General features: G+C 37.1%; 3 protein-coding genes across 4 annotated transcripts in view; 1 reads left to right on the forward strand and 2 right to left on the reverse strand.

The window, feature by feature from the left end:
• The window catches only part of slc8a4a (solute carrier family 8 member 4a), a 66718-nt gene extending 55084 nt beyond the window's left edge, over positions 1–11634 (reverse strand). Inside the window, exons 1-2 of the mRNA XM_065287075.2 lie at positions 10605–11634; positions 10212–10297 (exon numbers count right to left, since the gene is read on the reverse strand). The gene's annotated coding sequence lies outside the window, so the exon portion shown is untranslated. The remainder of the gene's footprint in view (positions 1–10211; positions 10298–10604) is intronic.
• A 1828-nt stretch (positions 11635–13462) lies between these two features.
• On the forward strand, positions 13463–15182 carry bada (BCL2 associated agonist of cell death a). The gene is made up of 4 exons (XM_065287091.2): positions 13463–13850; positions 13990–14121; positions 14272–14495; positions 14616–15182. Exons 2-4 carry the CDS (start codon positions 13998–14000, stop codon positions 14718–14720), a joined length of 453 nt encoding a protein of 150 aa, XP_065143163.1. The 5' UTR covers positions 13463–13850; positions 13990–13997; the 3' UTR covers positions 14721–15182.
• A 153-nt stretch (positions 15183–15335) lies between these two features.
• Positions 15336–19610, reverse strand: LOC135776404 (uncharacterized oxidoreductase YtbE). 2 transcript variants are annotated; one of them, XM_065287088.2, is made up of 2 exons: positions 17225–19610; positions 15336–17053 (listed from the first exon to the last, which is right to left on the reverse strand). In XM_065287088.2, coding segments are annotated over exons 1-2 (900 nt in total). In that variant the 5' UTR covers positions 17227–19610; the 3' UTR covers positions 15336–16155. The 2 variants fall into 2 exon arrangements, with proteins under 2 accessions (XP_065143160.1, XP_065143162.1); XM_065287090.2 differs by having other exon boundaries at positions 15336–19610.
• Positions 19611–19668: the final 58 nt, after the last annotated feature.

A 19668-nucleotide genomic window follows, 5' to 3' on the forward strand; every position in this document is an offset into this window, starting at 1 on the left:
GTATTATGAGATCAATCAAAATCACTGTTTTTTATGTTTCAGTGTTTTAGTGGTATTTAGTGTATTTTGCCTTTGCATGGCAGCACTGACTCAATAAAACCCAAAGTTTGTCGTCACTTGTTAATGCGGTATAAAGTAGCCTTTATATAAAAACAGCATGAAAGATAGTTTAAAAGAGAGTTATTTTAAAATAAATAATAGAAGATACACTGAATGATTAAAATATGCTATATGCAGTCATTCAGCTAAAAAATGTTGCTGTTCGTATAAGCGTCATTGCACACTATGACGTTTTAGGCAAAGCATGTCTGAGTCATTTGCTTAGTTTGATCTAAAAACAACCCCCTTTTATTCAATGAACATCTCGAGAACTAATCAGAATGTGTTGCTTTATCTGGGATAAGACTGAGATGAGAAGAATAGGAAATGCCAGATAAAGAAAGGACAGCAAGAAGATCAGAAAGAGAAAATGAGACACAAATTAAGATCATAGTGAAATCTTTGGCTTTAAAGCTATATCTACTTGAGGGCAGAGATTTGGGGGTTGGCAGTCACTGAACTAAAGAAATTACTTCCTTATCCAAACACGCAATACTGTACAGACCTGACTGAAAAACAAAAAAGGAACATAAAATTTACATAATAACTGAAAGCCTATACCATTTCCTCACATATTGTGATGTCTATTTTAATTATCTATACGATCGTTCTCCATATGCTCGGTGGAAACGGATCTAATCAATGCTCCGGTGCCCACGTTTCCTTTTTCTTGACACAGTCTAGGAGTTTGTCTGCCATCTCACCTTATTGTGAGGCACCACACGCATCGAATCTGCCATTTAAATGGGTCAGCTTCCTCTCCTGTGTACTGCAAAAACATGAAGCTTCTCCCACCCCCAGATTCTTGCATATTCACAACTGTCATGCAGCGCTCCCTCAATACGCAGCCCTCATGTCCGCCTTAACTTATCAATATTCATGACACATACACCATTACTGTATTGCCCTCTGCTATCTATAACAAGAGACACCTTAATAAGACGCAATATGTGGGGATATTTTGTGCTGTGGTTAAATACAGATCTTATAGTAGCTCTATAGCCTCTCGCTCTTCATAAAGCTTTCATCTGTCTCACGGTGGTTTTGACAGGAGGGAAGTCGACGGCTGGAAACCAGCAGGGAATCTTCCAGTGCTTTAAATACATAATAAGCAGGGCTGCAGCAGAGCGAGCAGGAATACTGAAGCGTTTGCGAGGATGACTGAACAGCTTGCCACAGTTCAACTCGGGGAGATCTGTGCTTAGTGGTATGGTGAGGTTAAATGTATAGGTGCAAAGCAAATAGGTGTGCCAATGTCTGAAAGTGAAAGTCGAAATGTGACCTTTAACTCATCCCGGTGAGATGTGAACACACGCACACACCCGGAGCAGTGGGCAGCTATTCCTTCAAGCAATGGGATTAGGGTGCCTTGCTCAAGGCTATGAGACTTGTGGGTTACAAACACGATTCTCTAATCACTAGGCTACCACTGCCCCTACTATGTAGTCTCTTATTGGTACCATATACAGTAGCTAAACCGTAGCTCTGCTCCAAAACCGAGTGATTTCTGATTTGCATCCTTCAAAAGGTTAACTCACCACATTTTACCTGGGGTTGTGATGTGTTGCACTCAAGCAGGGTTAGCATGACTTTAGCGAAGTTAACCCTGCATTGTGGTGCCGAAAGTGTGCAGTGTGAAATGAATCGGGGTTAGATTAATATGACTCGAGAGACATTCCTCATAAGACAATCTGTGTTTACCGTCACAGAAACACGCTGTAATATGCTGTGAAAATACTGTCAAAGTTGATGGAAAACACCTGAATTAGAGTAAAAAATGTCCCAGGAGGGTAAAGACAGCCAAGAAGGATTTACAAGGCAACCTGTTTTGTCACTGATGCATGCAGTTATTTAAAGCAGTCAGTCTGACACTGCTAAATTTATTCAATCATGACAGTTGGTACCGTAAAAAAAAACAGTGCAGTATAAATTGTCACATTAGGAGAATACCCTGTGTTATATCTGTGTTATACCCCGGATAAAGTATGAGTAGTGTGAAACATGAAACAGAAAATCCAGCATTCTGTTTACCCAGGGATTAGAATAACCTAACGTAACTATTTCCAGTGTGAAATGCCCTTAGAGTGTATCCAAATTACCCCATGATTTACTCCCCCTCAAGCAATCCGAGATACATATGTCCATCCTCTTTAAGACGAACACATTTGGAGTTATTTTAGTAAATGTCTTTGCTCTTCCAAGCTTTATAACGTCTGACTTTAAACCCCTTAAAAGGGCATTCATCCTTCACAAAGGTAATCCACACAGCCCCAAGGGGTTAATAAAAGTCTTCTGTGCATAATCGATGAAGTTTTGTAAGTAAAATATCCATATTTCAAACTTTATAAACTGTAATAACAATCTATCTTTTAGCGTAGTTGCCATAGGTATGTAGCGCAGTGACTCTCATGAATCAAATCAAAGTTGGCGTCATTACCAGAAGCTAGTTATAATACTTTATAAAGTTTTTTTTTTTTACAAAATCACATCAATTACCTGCAGAAGACCTTTATTAATCCCTTGGAGTCATGTGGATTGCCTCTGTGAAGAATGAATGCACTTTTTGGGGTTTAAAGTCACAAGTTCTTCCCTGATTCCTCTTGTCTACTGTGATAAACTTTAAAGGGCAAGGACATTTACTAAAATAACTCCAAATACACTCACCTAAAGGATTATTAGGAACACCTGTTTGATTTCTCATTAATGCAATTATCTAATCAACCAATCACATGGTAGTTGCTTCAATGCATTTCGGGGTGTGGTCCTGGTCAAGACAATCTCCTGAACTCCAAACTGAATGTCAGAATGGGAAAGAAAGCTGATTTAAGAAATTTTGAGTGAGGCATGGTTGTTGGGGCCAGACGGGCCGGTCTGAGTATTTCACAATCTGCATTTGTGAAACCACAACACGCACAACCGAAAGGGGGTCAAACACAGTATTAGTATGGTGTTCCTAATAATCCTTTAGGTGAGTGTATGTTTGTTTGTCTGAAAGATTATGGATATATGTATCTCGGATTGCTTAAGGGTGAGTAAATCATGGGGTAATTTGATTTTTGGCTGGAGTATAGCTTTAAGGGTTAGAATGGAGCACATGGTAATAAAGACATTGTGAGATGGATTATATGTTAAGGCAGGTCAGATAAGATTTCTACAGGCTTTTAATGACCTGTCTGTTTCAGTCTATTTAGAGACAGATCTATCATTGAAAACAATTAATGGCTGGTATTTTTCATCATTTTATTGTGTTGTTGTCATGTATTATTGCTATTGACAAGCCACTGACAAATCAATGTTCACTTCAAGTTGGCCCTACAAGACTTGTTTTCTGCCCCAGAGATGATACATTGGATAACATTTTCATTCTCATTAAATCCAATTTCCTGCGCCTGTCAACTTTTTTATGGCAACCATGGACACACTGGAAAGGTCGCCTTCTGTGGACCCTCAAAAGGCAGCATATGGCATTTGCCAGCCAAAAATAACACCTGCGGCTTTATGCCGGCAGTCTTAGCAGCTTCTGTCCACGGTGACATTAGCTCTTGGCGCCCTTGCTTCACAATTTGACAGCGTAGATGGGATTGTATACTCTCATAAGGCGACCCCTTCTCCATTAACAATCAATCACTCTCACGTTCGCACACACATATACAAATGTTGCTGCAAAAACCTCACCGTAATAACTGTTCATATTGACAACGTTATCTGGATAGGATTCACATCCTGAATTTAAAGTAGTCTAACCGTGTAATTCCACAGCACCGGAGAAGGTGTGAGGTCTTTTACACATAGCTGGCTTCTTTAAAAGCATTTTGATTGGTAGTTTAGTGTCAATTTGCTGACGTGCTGAGATAAATTGGCACAATCTTTTATATGACAAATCTGAACCCTTATAGCCTTTTTTTTCTAGAATCTAATTTCAAACTAGCTGTTTCTTTCACCTCTTAAGACCTGATGTGTCGTGGACATCACATTTTTTGTTGTTTGCACCGTAATACTTAATTCTGTGTAACTGGAACCTGTGCACAAACATGGACCAATTACACTGCTTCATGTTCAAAGAAAATATTTGGTTATTATATTTATTGGTTCTTCGTAACCCCAAATAGCTGGAAGAAATCTAAAATGCAAGCCAAACCAAAGCTCGGGTCTTAGAAGGTTAAACAAAAAGGTATGCAAAGAAAGTGCTGTGCAGTGATAGAAATAGCTGTGCTTTATCTTGAATACAGCAAGTCTATTACAGGGGTAGGTTACTCAAAAATTAAAATTCTGTCATCATTTACTCACTCTCATGTTGTTACAAAACTGTATTAATTTTTTGTTCTGATGACCACAAAGAAAGATATTTTGAGGAATGTTTAAAACCAAACTGATTATGAGACCCCATTGACTTCCATATAAGGAAAAAAGAATACTATAGGAGTGAATGGGGCTCATGATCGGTTTGGTTTTAAACATTCCTCAAAATATCTTTCATTGTGGTCATCAAAACAAATACATTTATACAGGTTTGTAACAACATGAGAGGATGTGTTTTTTGGGTGCTATCCCTTTAACCAATCTGTATCCAGAACTATCTGTTTTTATCATTTTTTTCATACATGCAAAGCAGATATCTACACATGACAATGTGAGGCAACAGTGTGTGACAAATTATTTCTCAATGAAAGACACAGTGTCCATTAGTGTGCTGTGGAGCATTGTGTGCACGGTGGTCATCAGAGACTGCAAAATCCCATTGAAGATGCTCAGTCATGTATGAAAATATTCCCATCATTGTAGCACTTCGGACAAATCGAAAGGGTGAAAACTGACAAGATGTTCTGCATCCCAATTTACATTCTGGCTGTGGAAGAGACAGACAAGAACAAAAAACCCATACCTCTCCTGGTAACCTCGAGCATGTATGTCACCAATGGGACAGAAAAGAGGATAGAATGAAAATGAAGTGATAAAAAACAATATCGCAGTGCTTCTTTAGGTATGTCCAACAAAATTCGGATTTCATTTGCACTCATTAATCTGCGAGAGGGAATCAATGACCCACAGTTCTACAATTCCCATGTTCTTATAATCCAATCAAAAATTCACAGATTCGCAGCCGGTGCTATGACTGATGGGTCTTATAGAAGATACTGACCTAGCATTCAAACCAAACTTGCATCAGTCTGTTCAACAGCTACTGAAATCTGAAAAAAGCCTTACACAAGATCACAAAACCCTTGACAAGTTGGAAATAAATCAATATTGTAAGTCTTCTGAGACAAAACTTAGATCTTTCTTTTTTCCACACTCCAGCAACACAACTGAAGAGCTCAGATGAAAAACCCTTAAGTGCATCTGACATGTTTTCTTGTTAATGAGCTTTTATTTCAGACTCTTAATGTATTCTGTCAACAAAACGGTATTTCTGAATGACCTGAGGCCGGGATAAAAAGGATTTTAAGCAAAAGTATTTGATAAATGTATAATACGTGCCAAGACCATTCGGATAATATCACGTTTCATTTTTGACGGAGGTGCCATTTAGAGACTTTTGCATCTGAGCTCCTCAATTGTTTCTGCATGTAAAGATTCAGCACCCTGGACAGCACCCAGGCATTGCAAATACCAATGTGCTCTGCTTCCCCAGTCTTACATCAGGTTGCATAATATGCTTGATCACTGAGCATATTACACAACAGATATACAAGCTAAACTATTATCACCTAGAGGACTCATGAATCTTTGCCCACGCAGGAGCATTACAAAGCACTGGAATATTGTGGACAATTTTATGCTGCTGGTACAATAAAATTATTAGCCTGGTATAAAACTGACCTCAATTAAAAGAAATCCGAAAAGGCAATTTTAAAAAGCTCCTTAGCACACACTGGAGAAGCAAAAGGCAAGATGTGTTTTTGATTGTGTTCATAAAAAAAGTGTGCTTTAGCACCTTGATGAATGGTATACAATAACTGGTCCACAATTGCCGGAGAGCTTTCTTGTATTTGTTTTTTTTTTGTATATACCACACACACCCCAATGCTTCCAAATGTACTTGATAGATGTCACTTTATAATTACCCAGTTTTGGCATTCATTGCATGTACAAACACAAATGTCACAGTCAAACAGCCCAAAATAGAAAAAGAGTGTGAAGATATCAATCCAAATTAAAGTTCCTGAAGGAAAGCGGCAACATGAAAACAAACAGGGAGATCAAAGACATATAGAATTATCTCACTTGCATTAACTTGATGGTTTATATTCGGCAGATCATTTTAGCAAATAATTTGCTGGGCAGAGAATATACAAACACAGATCTCATGTCATTGTTCTGTAAATTCTCTCAATATAATACAATATTCAATGTTCTCATATTACTAACTGCCCGAGCCCTGACTGCAATGAAGTGCCTTAAACCATAACTGAGATGAGGTGCCTCATCAACATTCAGCATCTTTATTCTTCAGTAAATGGCAATAACATGAAATCTAATAACATGATCTAAGCATCCTCTTCCACACTAGCACACAGTATGCAGTACTTATATGAACTTTGCAAAGGTGTACTTTTTGACAGTATACTGCCCAGGTGACAGCTAGGAAAAATATTTTGACAGTTCTTTCTGACAGTTCACCAAATCTCTCAATTTTGATTTTGACTTAAATTAACCTTCCATTGGGCTAAATAACACAAACTGTCAACAAATAATTATCACTGTACAAAAGCATTAAACGTTTACAACTCTAACAGTGTCTAGAATGTTGTGGAACATGCCACAAATAAAAATATATCATGTTGAGGGTACACTTTAAAAATAATGGTGCTTAAAATGTTCTTCACAGCGATGCAATAGAAGAACAACGTTTGGTTCCTTTAAGTCAACCATTAAGTCAAAGGTTCTTAGAATAACCATTTCTTTAATCTTTTAAAATTCAAAACCCTTTGTGTGAAACAGAAAGCACTGGAGTTGGGAAACCCTAGCTACGTTTACATGCAACCAAATAATCCGTTCTAATTGTATTGAAGACAGGTAAACACCTAGGCTAATCAATACGATTGAGGTCAATTGAATGCAAATTTCGATCGTATTGAGGGTGGTGTAGTCCGATCTTTGATCCGATCCGCAGAAGAATTGTGCTCAAGTTTAGGTCTTATGTTTACCTCATATTTACGTATCAGATGATTCTCGTCACGTTAAGGCAAGGCAAAAGAAACATGCATTTTTAAGGTAATTGTGTCACGCGCTGTACATTCTTAAGTGTTCATGTGTACTTTCATAACATTAGGCTACATAAAGGCAATAATAGTGTCGTGCCTTTCGAAAATTGTGTTTTCATTGCCTGTATCTGAAAACTTCTTAAGAATAACTTTCTCAAATTCAACTTGGACTTTTGTCCAAAGATAAAGTGTGAATTTGGCAAGAGATGCTTGCGCTGGGTGGCGTTGCCAAATCCTCTGCTTTTTAGAGTTCAGATTTCAGCTACTGTTTAAACTGTTTCCACCAGTTGTTTTTATTTCTGCAGATTAAAGATGAAATGATTTTGTTAATTAGTTATTGGTATTTGGAGTGTGAATAGTAAATGGGATGCTTGTGGGCTAGTTTTGAATGACTATTTGTATTTGGATGGTTTTGATATGCAAATCTGGCAACCATGGTTGTGCACTTGCGCAGACGTTCGGTTCAGATTATAAGGTACATGTAAATGAGCAGTTTAATCAGATTGCAATGTTTAGGGTGCATGTAAACTGTATTGTCGTAACCTTCGATTGGCTTAAATTCAGTGGGATTAGCAAAATTTTGCGCATGTAAACAAAGCCATTCTTCTACAATCCAAAAATAAAATGGTACTAAAAATAACTATAAGTAGTTCACTGGCTCATAATCATGGGGAACCACTTTAAGTACTATATAACACATGTATAGCACCTATGTAGAACCATATGGTGCTATCTAGAACTAGGGATGCACCGATACCGATACTGGTATCGGGTATCGGCCTCGATACCACATTTTCTAAAGTACTCGTACTCGTTAAAAGTCCCCCGATACCTGGAATCGATACCACGGTCGCAGAAATGTCTATGTTTGAGCGGCGTGTAAGGGGTTAATGCCTCGTGTGTTGTCCAAAGAGGCAGAGTTTACAACAAACTGGAAAACTAGTCCTTTGTTTTTTTGTTAAATTATATGACTAAAGCTGTTACCTGTAAATTTAAATCATGTTTTTTTTATTAAGTACTCTGTATCGGTCTCGGCAAGTACTGAAATGCAAGTACTCATAGTCGTACTCGTATTCCAAAAAAGTGGTATCGGTGCATCCCTATCTAGAACCCCAAGTGGTGCTATAGTTGTGCTAATACTAAAACAATCCCGGAAAAATCCGCAGCCAAACATAAACAAACAAGCGAAATTAACCTCCCTTGACTCATAAACGCACTCGCAGATTCAGAACTTTAATCTTGCACAAAACAAGATTTAAATGTGCAATTTTCTTTTCACAGACATTTTATGCCATATTTATAACCAATGTATAGGCTTCTAAATCTCGGCCAACATGATTTGCGTCTTTTGAAGCTTTATGAACAAGAGGCTGTGCGGATGTTCTGGCACAGCAAACAATGAAGGGAACAGAAGCGGTGAAAACAAACCACTTTCTCAATTCTGCCTTTAGCAAGAGTGGGATTATTTTCAGTTCGCCAGGAACATTAAGATTAGCTCAAGTTGTGAGTAATGGTTCCAGGCATTATAGAGGAAAAGAAATAATGGGTGTGACAACAGGGGATCAGGGTTTACAGAGAAATTGGGAGCTGTTTTTAGACCAATGTATGAACTGTTGTAACAAAATTATGCAAAACATTTTTATATGTGGCACAATAAATAGGCTACATGTCATCAGTAAAACTGTATCAAACCGGATACTGTTAAATTTCTGCGTAAACCAGATATTGCAACCCGACTTCAGTAATGTAATGTTTTTTTTAAGCAAAATTTAATACAGAATGAGAAAAAAATATGTTTTTCTTTCAATGTGAAATTATTGGATGTAAAAAAAGTAGCAGACTAACAGCTCAAGAGAAGGAGTTAACAGATGTTCTGCTCAAACCGTCAAACTGACATCATCACAGAAAAACTGTGAGGATTTTGTCCTGCACGAGTGAACTGACAAAATAAGGTGAATATATTCAGCTTTAATTTGATCAGATTCTCATTAATAACCAGATTTTCTTTCATTTATGCCACATAGCAACTACTACTGTGCACAAAACAACACTAATCAAATAGTGAATATCATATCATGATGGACTGGTCTGAAGAAGAAGCTGCAGAAATATAATTTTACTCTAATCTGTTCATTGCGGTGTAATTATATAATCAAGGAAATTAAAGGCATAATAGTTTTCTTGGTCAGGGCATGGCATTTTGAGTGTCATATGAGCAGCATGCAGATCAAAGATGCATCTTGCCCTCTGTTTGTCAAAATGGCCATCTGTCAAATTTGGTTGCAGGATAAGTTGAATAATTTAAGATAAAACGGCACACTTATATAAACTGAAAAAAAAAAAATTCATTAAATTTACTCAAAATTTTTAAGGTAAGTGGTTGCAATCAATTTATTTAAGCTACATTTAAATGTAGCTTAAATAAATTGAATGCAATCACTAACCTTTAAAAAAATTTAGTAAATTAAATGAATAATTTTTTTCAGTGTATGTAGCCTATGCCAGATGATTTTTCTGCATTACCAAAATACTCAGGGTGGGACAAAAATGCACAATAAAGAAAAAAATTAAGTATAACTTCTGGAGGCTCCTAAAGGGGATAGATTTTAATCAAAAGTCAAGGCAGTGGAAAATTTTGGATTTTACTACAATATATAAGTATACTGGTGTATGAAATTCTATGAAACAGGTGGGCTGCCTCTATAGTGAGTGTATGAAAGCGTTTCCATGAGAACTGTGCCTGCTTACACAGCTAGTATGAAAACTATGTGATGCATACTTATATGGGGCCAGTAAAAACATATAGCAAATCGCATTGAGGGCTTGCTTTAAGATGGACTAAGTAGCCACATGCATCGTTAAAATGAGAATTATATCATTCTAGTAAAAGAGTTTGATCCGTCTTACCTGCTCTGAGAGACAGATGTTGCGGTTAACAGAGGTTCATCGTGCTGGGTAGCTCTGGTATAGATATTTCACGAGCAACTTTGTTCCTGGAAAAACAATGCAGTCTTAAGTAATCAATGTCCATTTAGTTTTTAGGCTAAATTAAGCAAATTGAGGTATTTGAACGCGGGAAAAGACAAGACGCGGTCAAATGTTACATTAACATGTCTTTAATTTCTATTTCTTAGCACGTTTAATTCTGACAGAAACCTGAAAACCGTTAAGACTGCTTAGTTGATTTGTTGGATTCAATTAATCTTAAATTAGTTAACCCACAGACAGCTTAGAAGCAATAAATAACATTGCATTAGTTGTGTTGTATCGTGCTGTGATGAATTATTTCAGTGTACTTACAAAGACGGAGTCTGGATGCTGGACTGAAAAACTCGCTGGTAGAGCGGCGGTATTCACAGTGAATTAGCTCGGTGCACGCGGCTCATCTCTCCGTGATGCGCACGAGCTGTAGAGCGATGCTTTTGATTTGGCGGTGCAAACAATACAAACATGCACAATCCAGTCGAGACGAGAAACTCTCTCGTAGCAAGCAGGAAGAAATGGAGTCGTCTTACATTCAAGACAAAATCTTGCTCCAGTGGTTAAACTTGGATAAAAATTCCAAATTATTTATAAAAAAAAAAACCGTTAAAGGTTTTTAAGATGTTTGGCAACACCAGCTGTTGCCCATGCGTCCCAAACACTGGAGTAAAAATGAAAAAAATAAATATAATCAATCAAATTCTACAGCAATTGCATTTTAGAAACAAAGACGCCGAAACAAAATGCTTTCCACATAAAAGCAGAGACCCTAAACATTATTTCTTTGAGGAAAAAGGCAACATATCGGAAAATGGTTAGAGCCACACGGACGTGATGAGCCAGTGGGAGTGAATGAGAAAACGCTAACTATTCGCTCACACATCAGCTTCACACACAAGCCACGAGGATGGGGAGACGGGCGGAGTATAGGATGAAAAGGTAATATGTAAATGCACACCTTCTGTTATCTTGTTTTCAGCGAACCGGTTTTTGCAAACCTTGTGTATTGTTTTAGCGGCGCGTGGACTGCAGAATGAATGGGAGGGGACACTCTCCAATTTAGCGCGTGGCTTGTCCAAATCGCCTTGGCAGGCAGAGCAAGGCAGGACAGGACCTGATTCATAACATTGGCGTACACAGATATTGTAAATGCTAATTATTTGCTAGAATTATTAGAAGTGCTGATGCAGTTTTTGACGTTGCGTCCTGACACATTTCCACTGGTGACCACAGATTACCACATGTAACATAGGGATAAAGTTTGCCAGTTGGAAAAAGTTAGCATCCATTAGATTCTTAAACTTTCTTTTCCCCTTGTCATAAAACGATTTGACTTCCCTGCTGAAAAAACAGCATCAAACCAGCATGGGAATTATGCTGGTGGTCACCAGCATACCAGCACCAAAACACAACATATGCTGGTCTTGCTGGTATGACCAGCATGGGATGCTGTCGCTAATGCTGGTTTGGTGCTGGTATAGCTGGTGCTAATGCTGGTTTAGCTGGTGCTAATGCTGGTGCTGATACTGGTTTAGCTGGTGTTCACTAGCAAACCAGCACCAAAACACAACATATGCTGGTCTTGCTGGTATGCTGGTTTTCAGCAGGGTTGTTACCTGAAGGGAACTGTGTTTACAACAACCTCCGAGTCACAACAGATTTTTAATTTAGCTTGTGAACACGTTAATTATCTTTATACAGAATTTTTATTTTATTCCATCCCAAATTTAATGTAACTGAAAATGTGACTGCATTAAGCAGTATTTTGTTTAAATGGTTTTGCTTACTTTGCAAAATGGTTCCCAATCCTGCAGATGTCTTTTATTGGATAAGCCTACCTGAACTTCACTACACGACCAAAATGTTTGGACATAAGCAGTTTCTCTTGTATTGTATCTATGTTGTTCATTATGGCAGTATAGGATCTATTAAATATAAGATCAATGTACTAGGCCTACTACACTGACATAATCAATGTAAACAACAAAATTCACTTTTCTTCAGCAGGCTGAAAAAGGCAGATAACAAATATATATTAGCCTATGTTAGTAATATAGAACTGGGGATTGTTTATTCAATCTTAATAATTATATTATCAATAAGATTCATATTAAATGAAGCAGTTATAAAAAGTAAATTCACGCAGAAACATTAGTCCTATTAGCCTATTTGCCGTGTGCTGCAGACATGAGTCATAAGCGAGAAAAGTACAATCTCACCAGTACATGGAGGTTTCTTGCCATCTACAGCTCAAACTGGGTAATTGCACAGAGAAGCTATACAAAAGACGACATAGGCCGTTTCTTAATCCGAAGGCTGCAGGCTCCGAAGGTCGCATTTCTAGGCTGCATACGTCATCAAGACTGTCTTATTTTAGAATATTAACAATTATAAAGTTGACTATTATTCTTAGTTAGTCGAAAATTGTTGTAATATGATTATGACTTGCAAATGTAATGCTTTGTTAACGTAAATAAACCAAGTTTGATGACGTATGCATCCTGCATATGTGACCTCCGCAGTTCGCAACCTTCGGCCATATTCTTAAATAGAATAAATAAAACACGATTATAATTCACTTTAAAAATTTAATTCGGATAACAGTCTAAACCAATATGCACTGCAACAAAACAAAGCCAATATTACTTTATATCCCGCATAAAAAATAACAGAAGTAGAAAAAATAGTAGAAAAATATACTTTACTAAAATGTAGTAAATTGTACTATACTGTTGTTCATAGTAGCAATAGCTACATTTTATTAATGTATATGCTCCAGTATTTTATATTATTACATTTATATTAAATATAACAGAACAAAACTGTTACTGAGCAAAGCAGTCTTGTGCTTGGTGTGAGATGGAGAAAAGCAACACCCATGGACTTGAATTTTCTCAATGCAAATGAAGACCAACGAAATGTTTCCCTTGTAAATTTTCCCGCGATGTCTTCGGGAAGCACGCGTTGTCTTTTCTTCCCACGCTTCCACGAGGTTGTAGCTAAGATGAAGTAAACAAGTCACGGAACAGCAGCACAGGCTCGCCAAACCCTATCGCAACAGTGACGTTACATCAGAGTGCGTGCAAAACACCCTAGCAGCGGGCTGTGATTGGCTAAGCGAAGAAGCTTTCTGCCACCCGATTGGCTGAAAAGTAAGCGCTGCTGTAATCGACGATAGACAACAACAATATCCGAGCCGAAATGAGATCATAGTCATACACATTCCGTGGCGATAACAACAACGGGTCTGAAATTTTAGTACGTCACTGCTTGCGGCGAAAAGACAATCACTCCGTCTAAATGTCACGGAAAACTGGATATTTTTTGCATTATTTCTGGGCATCGAGGTTTTTAGATGCGCGTCATTCAATTTTAGAAATATGAAACTTGTATAACCTAGCAAAACATCTATTGTTGTTGTTTGGGTGTGTCACATGCCATGAGGCTATCAATATTTTTGGAGAACTGTACTGAAGACCAGACTGAAAGCATATAGTGGAGTGAAAGCTCTGGAGAGACAAACACGTTTCAATCTATTGTCCTGGTATTCGTCCAGATCCACAGGTATGTCGTGGAGTGCGTTAATGATGATCTTATTATTTATGCGGAAATTCGATCTTGTCCTTTATTAAATGTAAAAGATGTTACATTAGATTAATATAAGGATTTAACCACATGTCCAATATTAATGACTGTCTAACAGCTCCCACAATGGATAACACAGCGCAAGATGATTCCAGGACCTTGGATAGCAAAAATGAATCAAATTATGGAGAGACAATCAAAAACGCTGGACAACATCAGGATAAACACTTGCCTAACAGTTCACCTCAAGGTGAGAAGAGCAGTCATGTTACCTAAACCTCATCATTGAACCAGGAAATAATGCTGTACATAGTCATAGTGTAAAGAAACGTGTCACTGATTGTCCTAGATAATATTTGCTTTGTTACCATGTCCTTAATTGTCCCTTGTGCTGTCTCAGGGCGTGTACGGCTGTATTCTGAGTCTCAGGTGTATACGGTGAGCCGCTGGCAGGACATGGAGCCCCAGGACGGAGCATCAGCAGAGGAGAATGGAGGAGTTGCAGATGGTGCTCCATTCAGAGGTCGCTCTCAGTCTGCACCCGCTGCTCTGTGGAAAGCTAAGAAGTACGGAAGACAACTGAGAAGAATGAGCGATGAATTTGACACATGGCTCGACAAAGGGGTGAGTGAGCCTTACATTATAAAGAAAACCACAGACGTAAATATATATGTTTAAATTATAGGGGGACAGACTTTATGTACAGTCCCAATGAACACATTATAATGCACTGTTTGTTTCTAGGAGGTGAAGAGGGTGAGCAGCAATGGGAGAGGAGCTCAGAAACAGACCTACCTTGGATGGTTCTCATACCTCTGGAGCCCCAAAGAGGAGGAGGGAAGAGAATAACCAAGTCTTCGACCATACTTAACACAACATAAAGACAATTATAAGAGAGAACTGCTCTTCATAGTGAAGTAACAGTGCTGGGTGATGGCTGGTTTGATCACCATCATGGCCTTTAAGCTTAAGCAAAAAAGATACACTTTGTCAATCCGAGAGAGAAAAGGTGCTGTAATAATTTTTTACCAACGCAATAATGCGTCTCTGATTAAAAGATTTGTTCGTTTTACTTCAATTTAACAATCTTAAATAGGACAATCTCATAAAATGATACAAATTGTTGACAATCTTTGTGTAATGATTATAAATGCCTCTATTGAAAAAACTATTTATTAATATGTATTATTTAAATTCATATTTGGCAAAGAAATGTGTTGTATGATGTATTTTATAAATTGTACAGATATATAGATGTGAATTATAAAGCATTTTTTGTTTTATTAAAGGCTGGAGCACTTGCTTGCAAAATGTAAATATGTGTGACCTTCCTGTGAAAACTCAGCTAAAGTAATTTTTGCGATTTACTGTTTCCTACATAAAGTAAAGAATATTCTGTGAAAATAAAACTTTGATATCTTTAAAATTCACTGAGTAAGGTCATGTCAAAGATTGAAATCAATGAATGAAATCAAACTTTGATCCTCCTCAGATTTTGTGAATTTAGCCTGGATATCACAGGCAGGATTACATATTTAAAAAAAACTGTGACATTGGATAAAGTAAGTTGTGAAAGGACAGGTTAGTAATGGTAACAATAATACGGGTACGTTTTAATTTTTCAGTTAATTTGTTAATATTTGCTACATCTCAGGTTTATTTGTTTTTGATGCCAAACTGTTGTGGTGAATAGTCAAAGTAAGAGTGGATGAAATCGTTTTTTCTGACATAAGATCTTCATGTTTTTATGCTTGGATTTCCGGCGGGAAAAGAAATTGATATCTGATTCTTTCATAACTTTGTAATTTATCACTGCCTTTTTTTTGTACATATTTCTTGATGGTAAAGTTGTTGATAGTCTGGTACATTTGTATTCCTTTAAACTCAGATTGCAGGCCATGTGCAGTCTGTCTGAATGGCCTTGTTTGTAAAACCATTCAGACCAGTTTATAATAAATGAAGTGCAGTTGGACAAAACAAATTCTGTTTTTATGAATCTGATACCTAATGTTTTTTAAGCATCTTGTACATATTCTTATTTAATATAGTTTATAGTTAATTAACTGTTTAAATACTTTTTAAACTGATCAACTTTTTACCTTTTTTTTTTTAGAATTTCTGGTCAAATAAATACTTTTCTGGCTTAAGCTAGTTTTAATGTGTTTTTTTTTTAAACACACTGTTTGCAAAGCTTTATCTATAACCATCTTTATTCAGATCTTGAATTTTTTTTACATGCATCATATATTTGGACCAGGATCAATTTAAGAACGTACACAACATGTCAAGCTATATTGCTATAGTCTCTTTTACAAAATCTTGCTCCACAATTCATGGCATCGAGCATCTTTATATCATTCTCACTTAGCTTAAAACTGAAAACCTCTGCATTCTCCTTTACTCTGCAGGGTTGTGAGGAACGAGGAAGAACCGAAATGCCTTGCTGTACAGCCCACCTCAGCAAAACCTGTGAAGGTGTCCGACCACAGCTCTTTGCTATAGCCACCACCCCTGGCTCACCCAGAAGAGCTCCTTTACCAAGAGAGGAATAGGCTTGAAAGTGAATGCCTTTCTCTTTACATAAATCCCTCAATTCCCTCTGGATCAGCTTCGGTTGACACTCCAGTTGTAGGACGGCTGGGGGCACATGGCACATCACGAGCAGTTCGCTGAGGTGTTTTGTAGTGTAGTTAGAGACTCCTATTGCCTTGAATTTCCCACTGGTGTAAAATTCCTCTAGGGTTGTCCAGCTCTGTGCCCGAAACTCTGCATGACAAGGATCCCCTGGTTCAAAACCCTCTATCCCAGGCCAGTGTATCAGATAGAGGTCAATATATTCACAGCCCAGTTGCTCCAGACTCTTAAGGCAACCTTGTTTTGCCCTGGGCCCGTGGTCCAAAGGGGCAAGCTTGCTAATGATGAACACATCTTTACGGCTAAGGCCATACTTGGGCAAGAGCTCTCTGATGACTTGCCCTAGATGTGCTTCGTTTCCATACACTGCAGCTGTGTCAAAGCAACGATATCCTGCTTCAAGAGCAGAGTCGACACACTGGTATAACTGCTCATAGCTCTGGATCCTATACGTGCCCAGACCCAAGAGTGGCATCTGCACTCCTGACGTCAACGTTACTGACGGTATTTCACAGGGCATCATTTTATTTTTTATAAACTTTTCAATCCTGAAAAACAGTGTAAATAAAGAGCCTTTTTAAAAACATTTTCTTAGTAAACATATCACCTTCTCTTAACGTAGCCCAAGCTATATTAAAAGCAGGAGCGGTTTACTAACATTTTTAGCGTATTAGTTTAGATTCCATTGTACTATGAAAAAACGTTTACACTATACTTACATACATATAAATTATCCCTTGATTAGGCAGACAAAAGTATTAAGTTCAAATCACAAAAAAAAGCGATTTGTTCACGATTCCTCCACGTGTTGCTCGAGTGCGCGCTGGGGACCTTGGATCTATGCCTTGGATGTGTTCAACGTCATTCATGCGGCGCTGCGCAGACCAAGCAACGTATGGCATTAAAGTACCGCGATAGCACTGCTTTCGGATTGCTCTCGCGGTACCTTAACGTCATACGCCCATCGGTCTGCGTAGCTGAATAGTCGAACACATATATTTCTTGCATAGTCGTGTGGTAAACGATCGGTTTGATCTTTTCCGTGTCTATTGGGCAGTACTTATTTGGGTATATTGATATTAGATATAAATGAATTGCGGTTTAATCAGGTTAATAAATCCACACCACAAAACACTGATTAAATAACCATCATGTTGCCTTTATTCACTTGAAGAAATTACCAACAGATATATAACACAAAAATGAAACTACTGTAAGCATTAGCAAACGATGCCGAAATAAGCAGTTCGTACACTATTTCACATTTCATTCATATTCAATAGCGCAAAGACTGACAGCTTTTCCTCAATTTAACAACCACTAAATTACAACTAAGACAATAAAACATCTATATTACTGACAATTTATTGTCAAATCTTCGTTATGTAATGTAGCTCTAAACTGAACAAGGAAGTGTACTGCAGGAGAATTTTATGTTATGCTCGCCTCTTGTTGCTCATAATCAGCTCTGAGAGACTAAGTTTTTATAGGGCATTATCTGAACCGCTGCCACTGGAGCTAAACAGTTTAGAAATAGATTTTTTCCAATTAAAGACTTGTTTTAGTGTAAAATTTCTAATAATTTGCAAAGTAAAATTATAGTAGAGTAAAAGCTTTTACATAATTTTACAATGTAATGTGTGTTGGAAAGTGTAAAGACAACTTAAGAAAAAACATATCTTACTTTAAAATATAACGTTAAAGGTTTCATTTTGATAAAAACCTTTTTAGTAGATTTTATAATCTATAAAATTTAAGGATAAGTACATGCAAATTACCTCGCAACGAAAAAAGTTTTATGTAATAGACAAATCTATAAAATAATGTGCACAAGTTTAGTATCCTGGTATCCTTTTGTATCTTATGTACACGCTTTCCATAAAACTTGCAGTTCCCTGAGAATGACTAGTATCTTACACTCCTGTCTAGATCAGATATACTTTTCATGGCTCCATTATGTCATAAGGCTCATTTTTTGCAGTGCTGATCATTACCTGATTTTGTCTCTTCTTTTGGTTTCACTTTTTGCTCTTGAAAGGGTCATGAATGTTAACTGACCGGTAATCACTGAGGGATTAAATACTGCATGTGCTTTTTAACAGTTGACTGAACATTCATTGAATCATATATTTACTTACAAAGGTTATCATTCCATACTACTGTCTAGTTAGAACATCTTATAATAGTGTTTATAAACTACTTTATTTAATCTTATCTTTTCAAGTTTAACAAAGCTCCCTGAACTGCATTAATTTCTAATATTTCAATACTAACTTAATAAGAAAATATTTTATGATTAGTTATGAAATCTCTCCTCTTAACGATATCTTAAAACAATTCCTCTTTAAAATGTTGATTTTAGAGTTGACTTAACATTGTGTGTGTGAATGTAAAGATGAGTAAAATAAATACACATTAGAACACAATGATAAGCCAGCACAATCCAAAATAACATTTACATGAATTGATGATCATCAGTGAAACCAAAACATATCAAATGAAAACAGGCTCTGCAAGTTCATGATTACATAAAACAAGCAATGTCACAGAGAGAACAAAAGTCCATACTGTCCACCTCCAAATATTACTTACCTTCACTTTTAACTCACCCATTTTGAAGAGTTACACAAGGCTGTGTGGTCAACTGCTACAGTCATTTTAAACAGGGCATCAAACATTAAAGGAATAGTTCACCCAAAAATGAAAATTCTGTCATCATTTACTTTACTCACTCTCATGTTGTTCTAAACCTGTACACGTTTCTATATCATGTTGAATAAAAAAAAAGATGTTAATAAATTATGTTAAGCATACAGTTGACCGTTCCCATTGACTTTCATACTATATATTACATAATAATATATTTTCCTTGTAAAAACTCAATGGGTACAGTCAACTGTGTGCTTACCATTATCAATCAAAATATCTTCTTTTGTGTTCAACAGAATAATGAAACTCATTCAGGTATAAAACAACATGAGGATGAGTAAATGACGACAGGATTTTCATTTTTGGGTAAACTATCTCTTAAATTTATCTTGGTCAGGAAGACAATGATTAGAATTTCCTGAGGTTTAAATTAATGTCTTTAGCATTGTGTATGATGCAAGCGGAAAGTTTTTATACGAATCTATTTACTTCAGACATAAGTGACCCAGTCAAA

This window comes from Paramisgurnus dabryanus, chromosome 18 (genome assembly GCF_030506205.2).
Source record: "Paramisgurnus dabryanus chromosome 18, PD_genome_1.1, whole genome shotgun sequence".
Lineage (NCBI taxonomy): Eukaryota > Metazoa > Chordata > Actinopteri > Cypriniformes > Cobitidae > Paramisgurnus > Paramisgurnus dabryanus.

What these genes read in the sequence shown, in the direction of transcription:
- bada (XM_065287091.2), top strand. Translation starts at nt 13,998, where the DNA reads ATGGATAACACAGCGCAAGATGATTCCAGGACCTTGGATAGCAAAAAT. An exon ending in GCCTAACAGTTCACCTCAAG is followed by an intron (nt 14,122 to 14,271) that starts GTGAGAAGAGCA and finishes GTGCTGTCTCAG; the next exon opens with GGCGTGTACGGCTGTATTCT. An exon ending in ACACATGGCTCGACAAAGGG is followed by an intron (nt 14,496 to 14,615) that starts GTGAGTGAGCCT and finishes GTTTGTTTCTAG; the next exon opens with GAGGTGAAGAGGGTGAGCAG.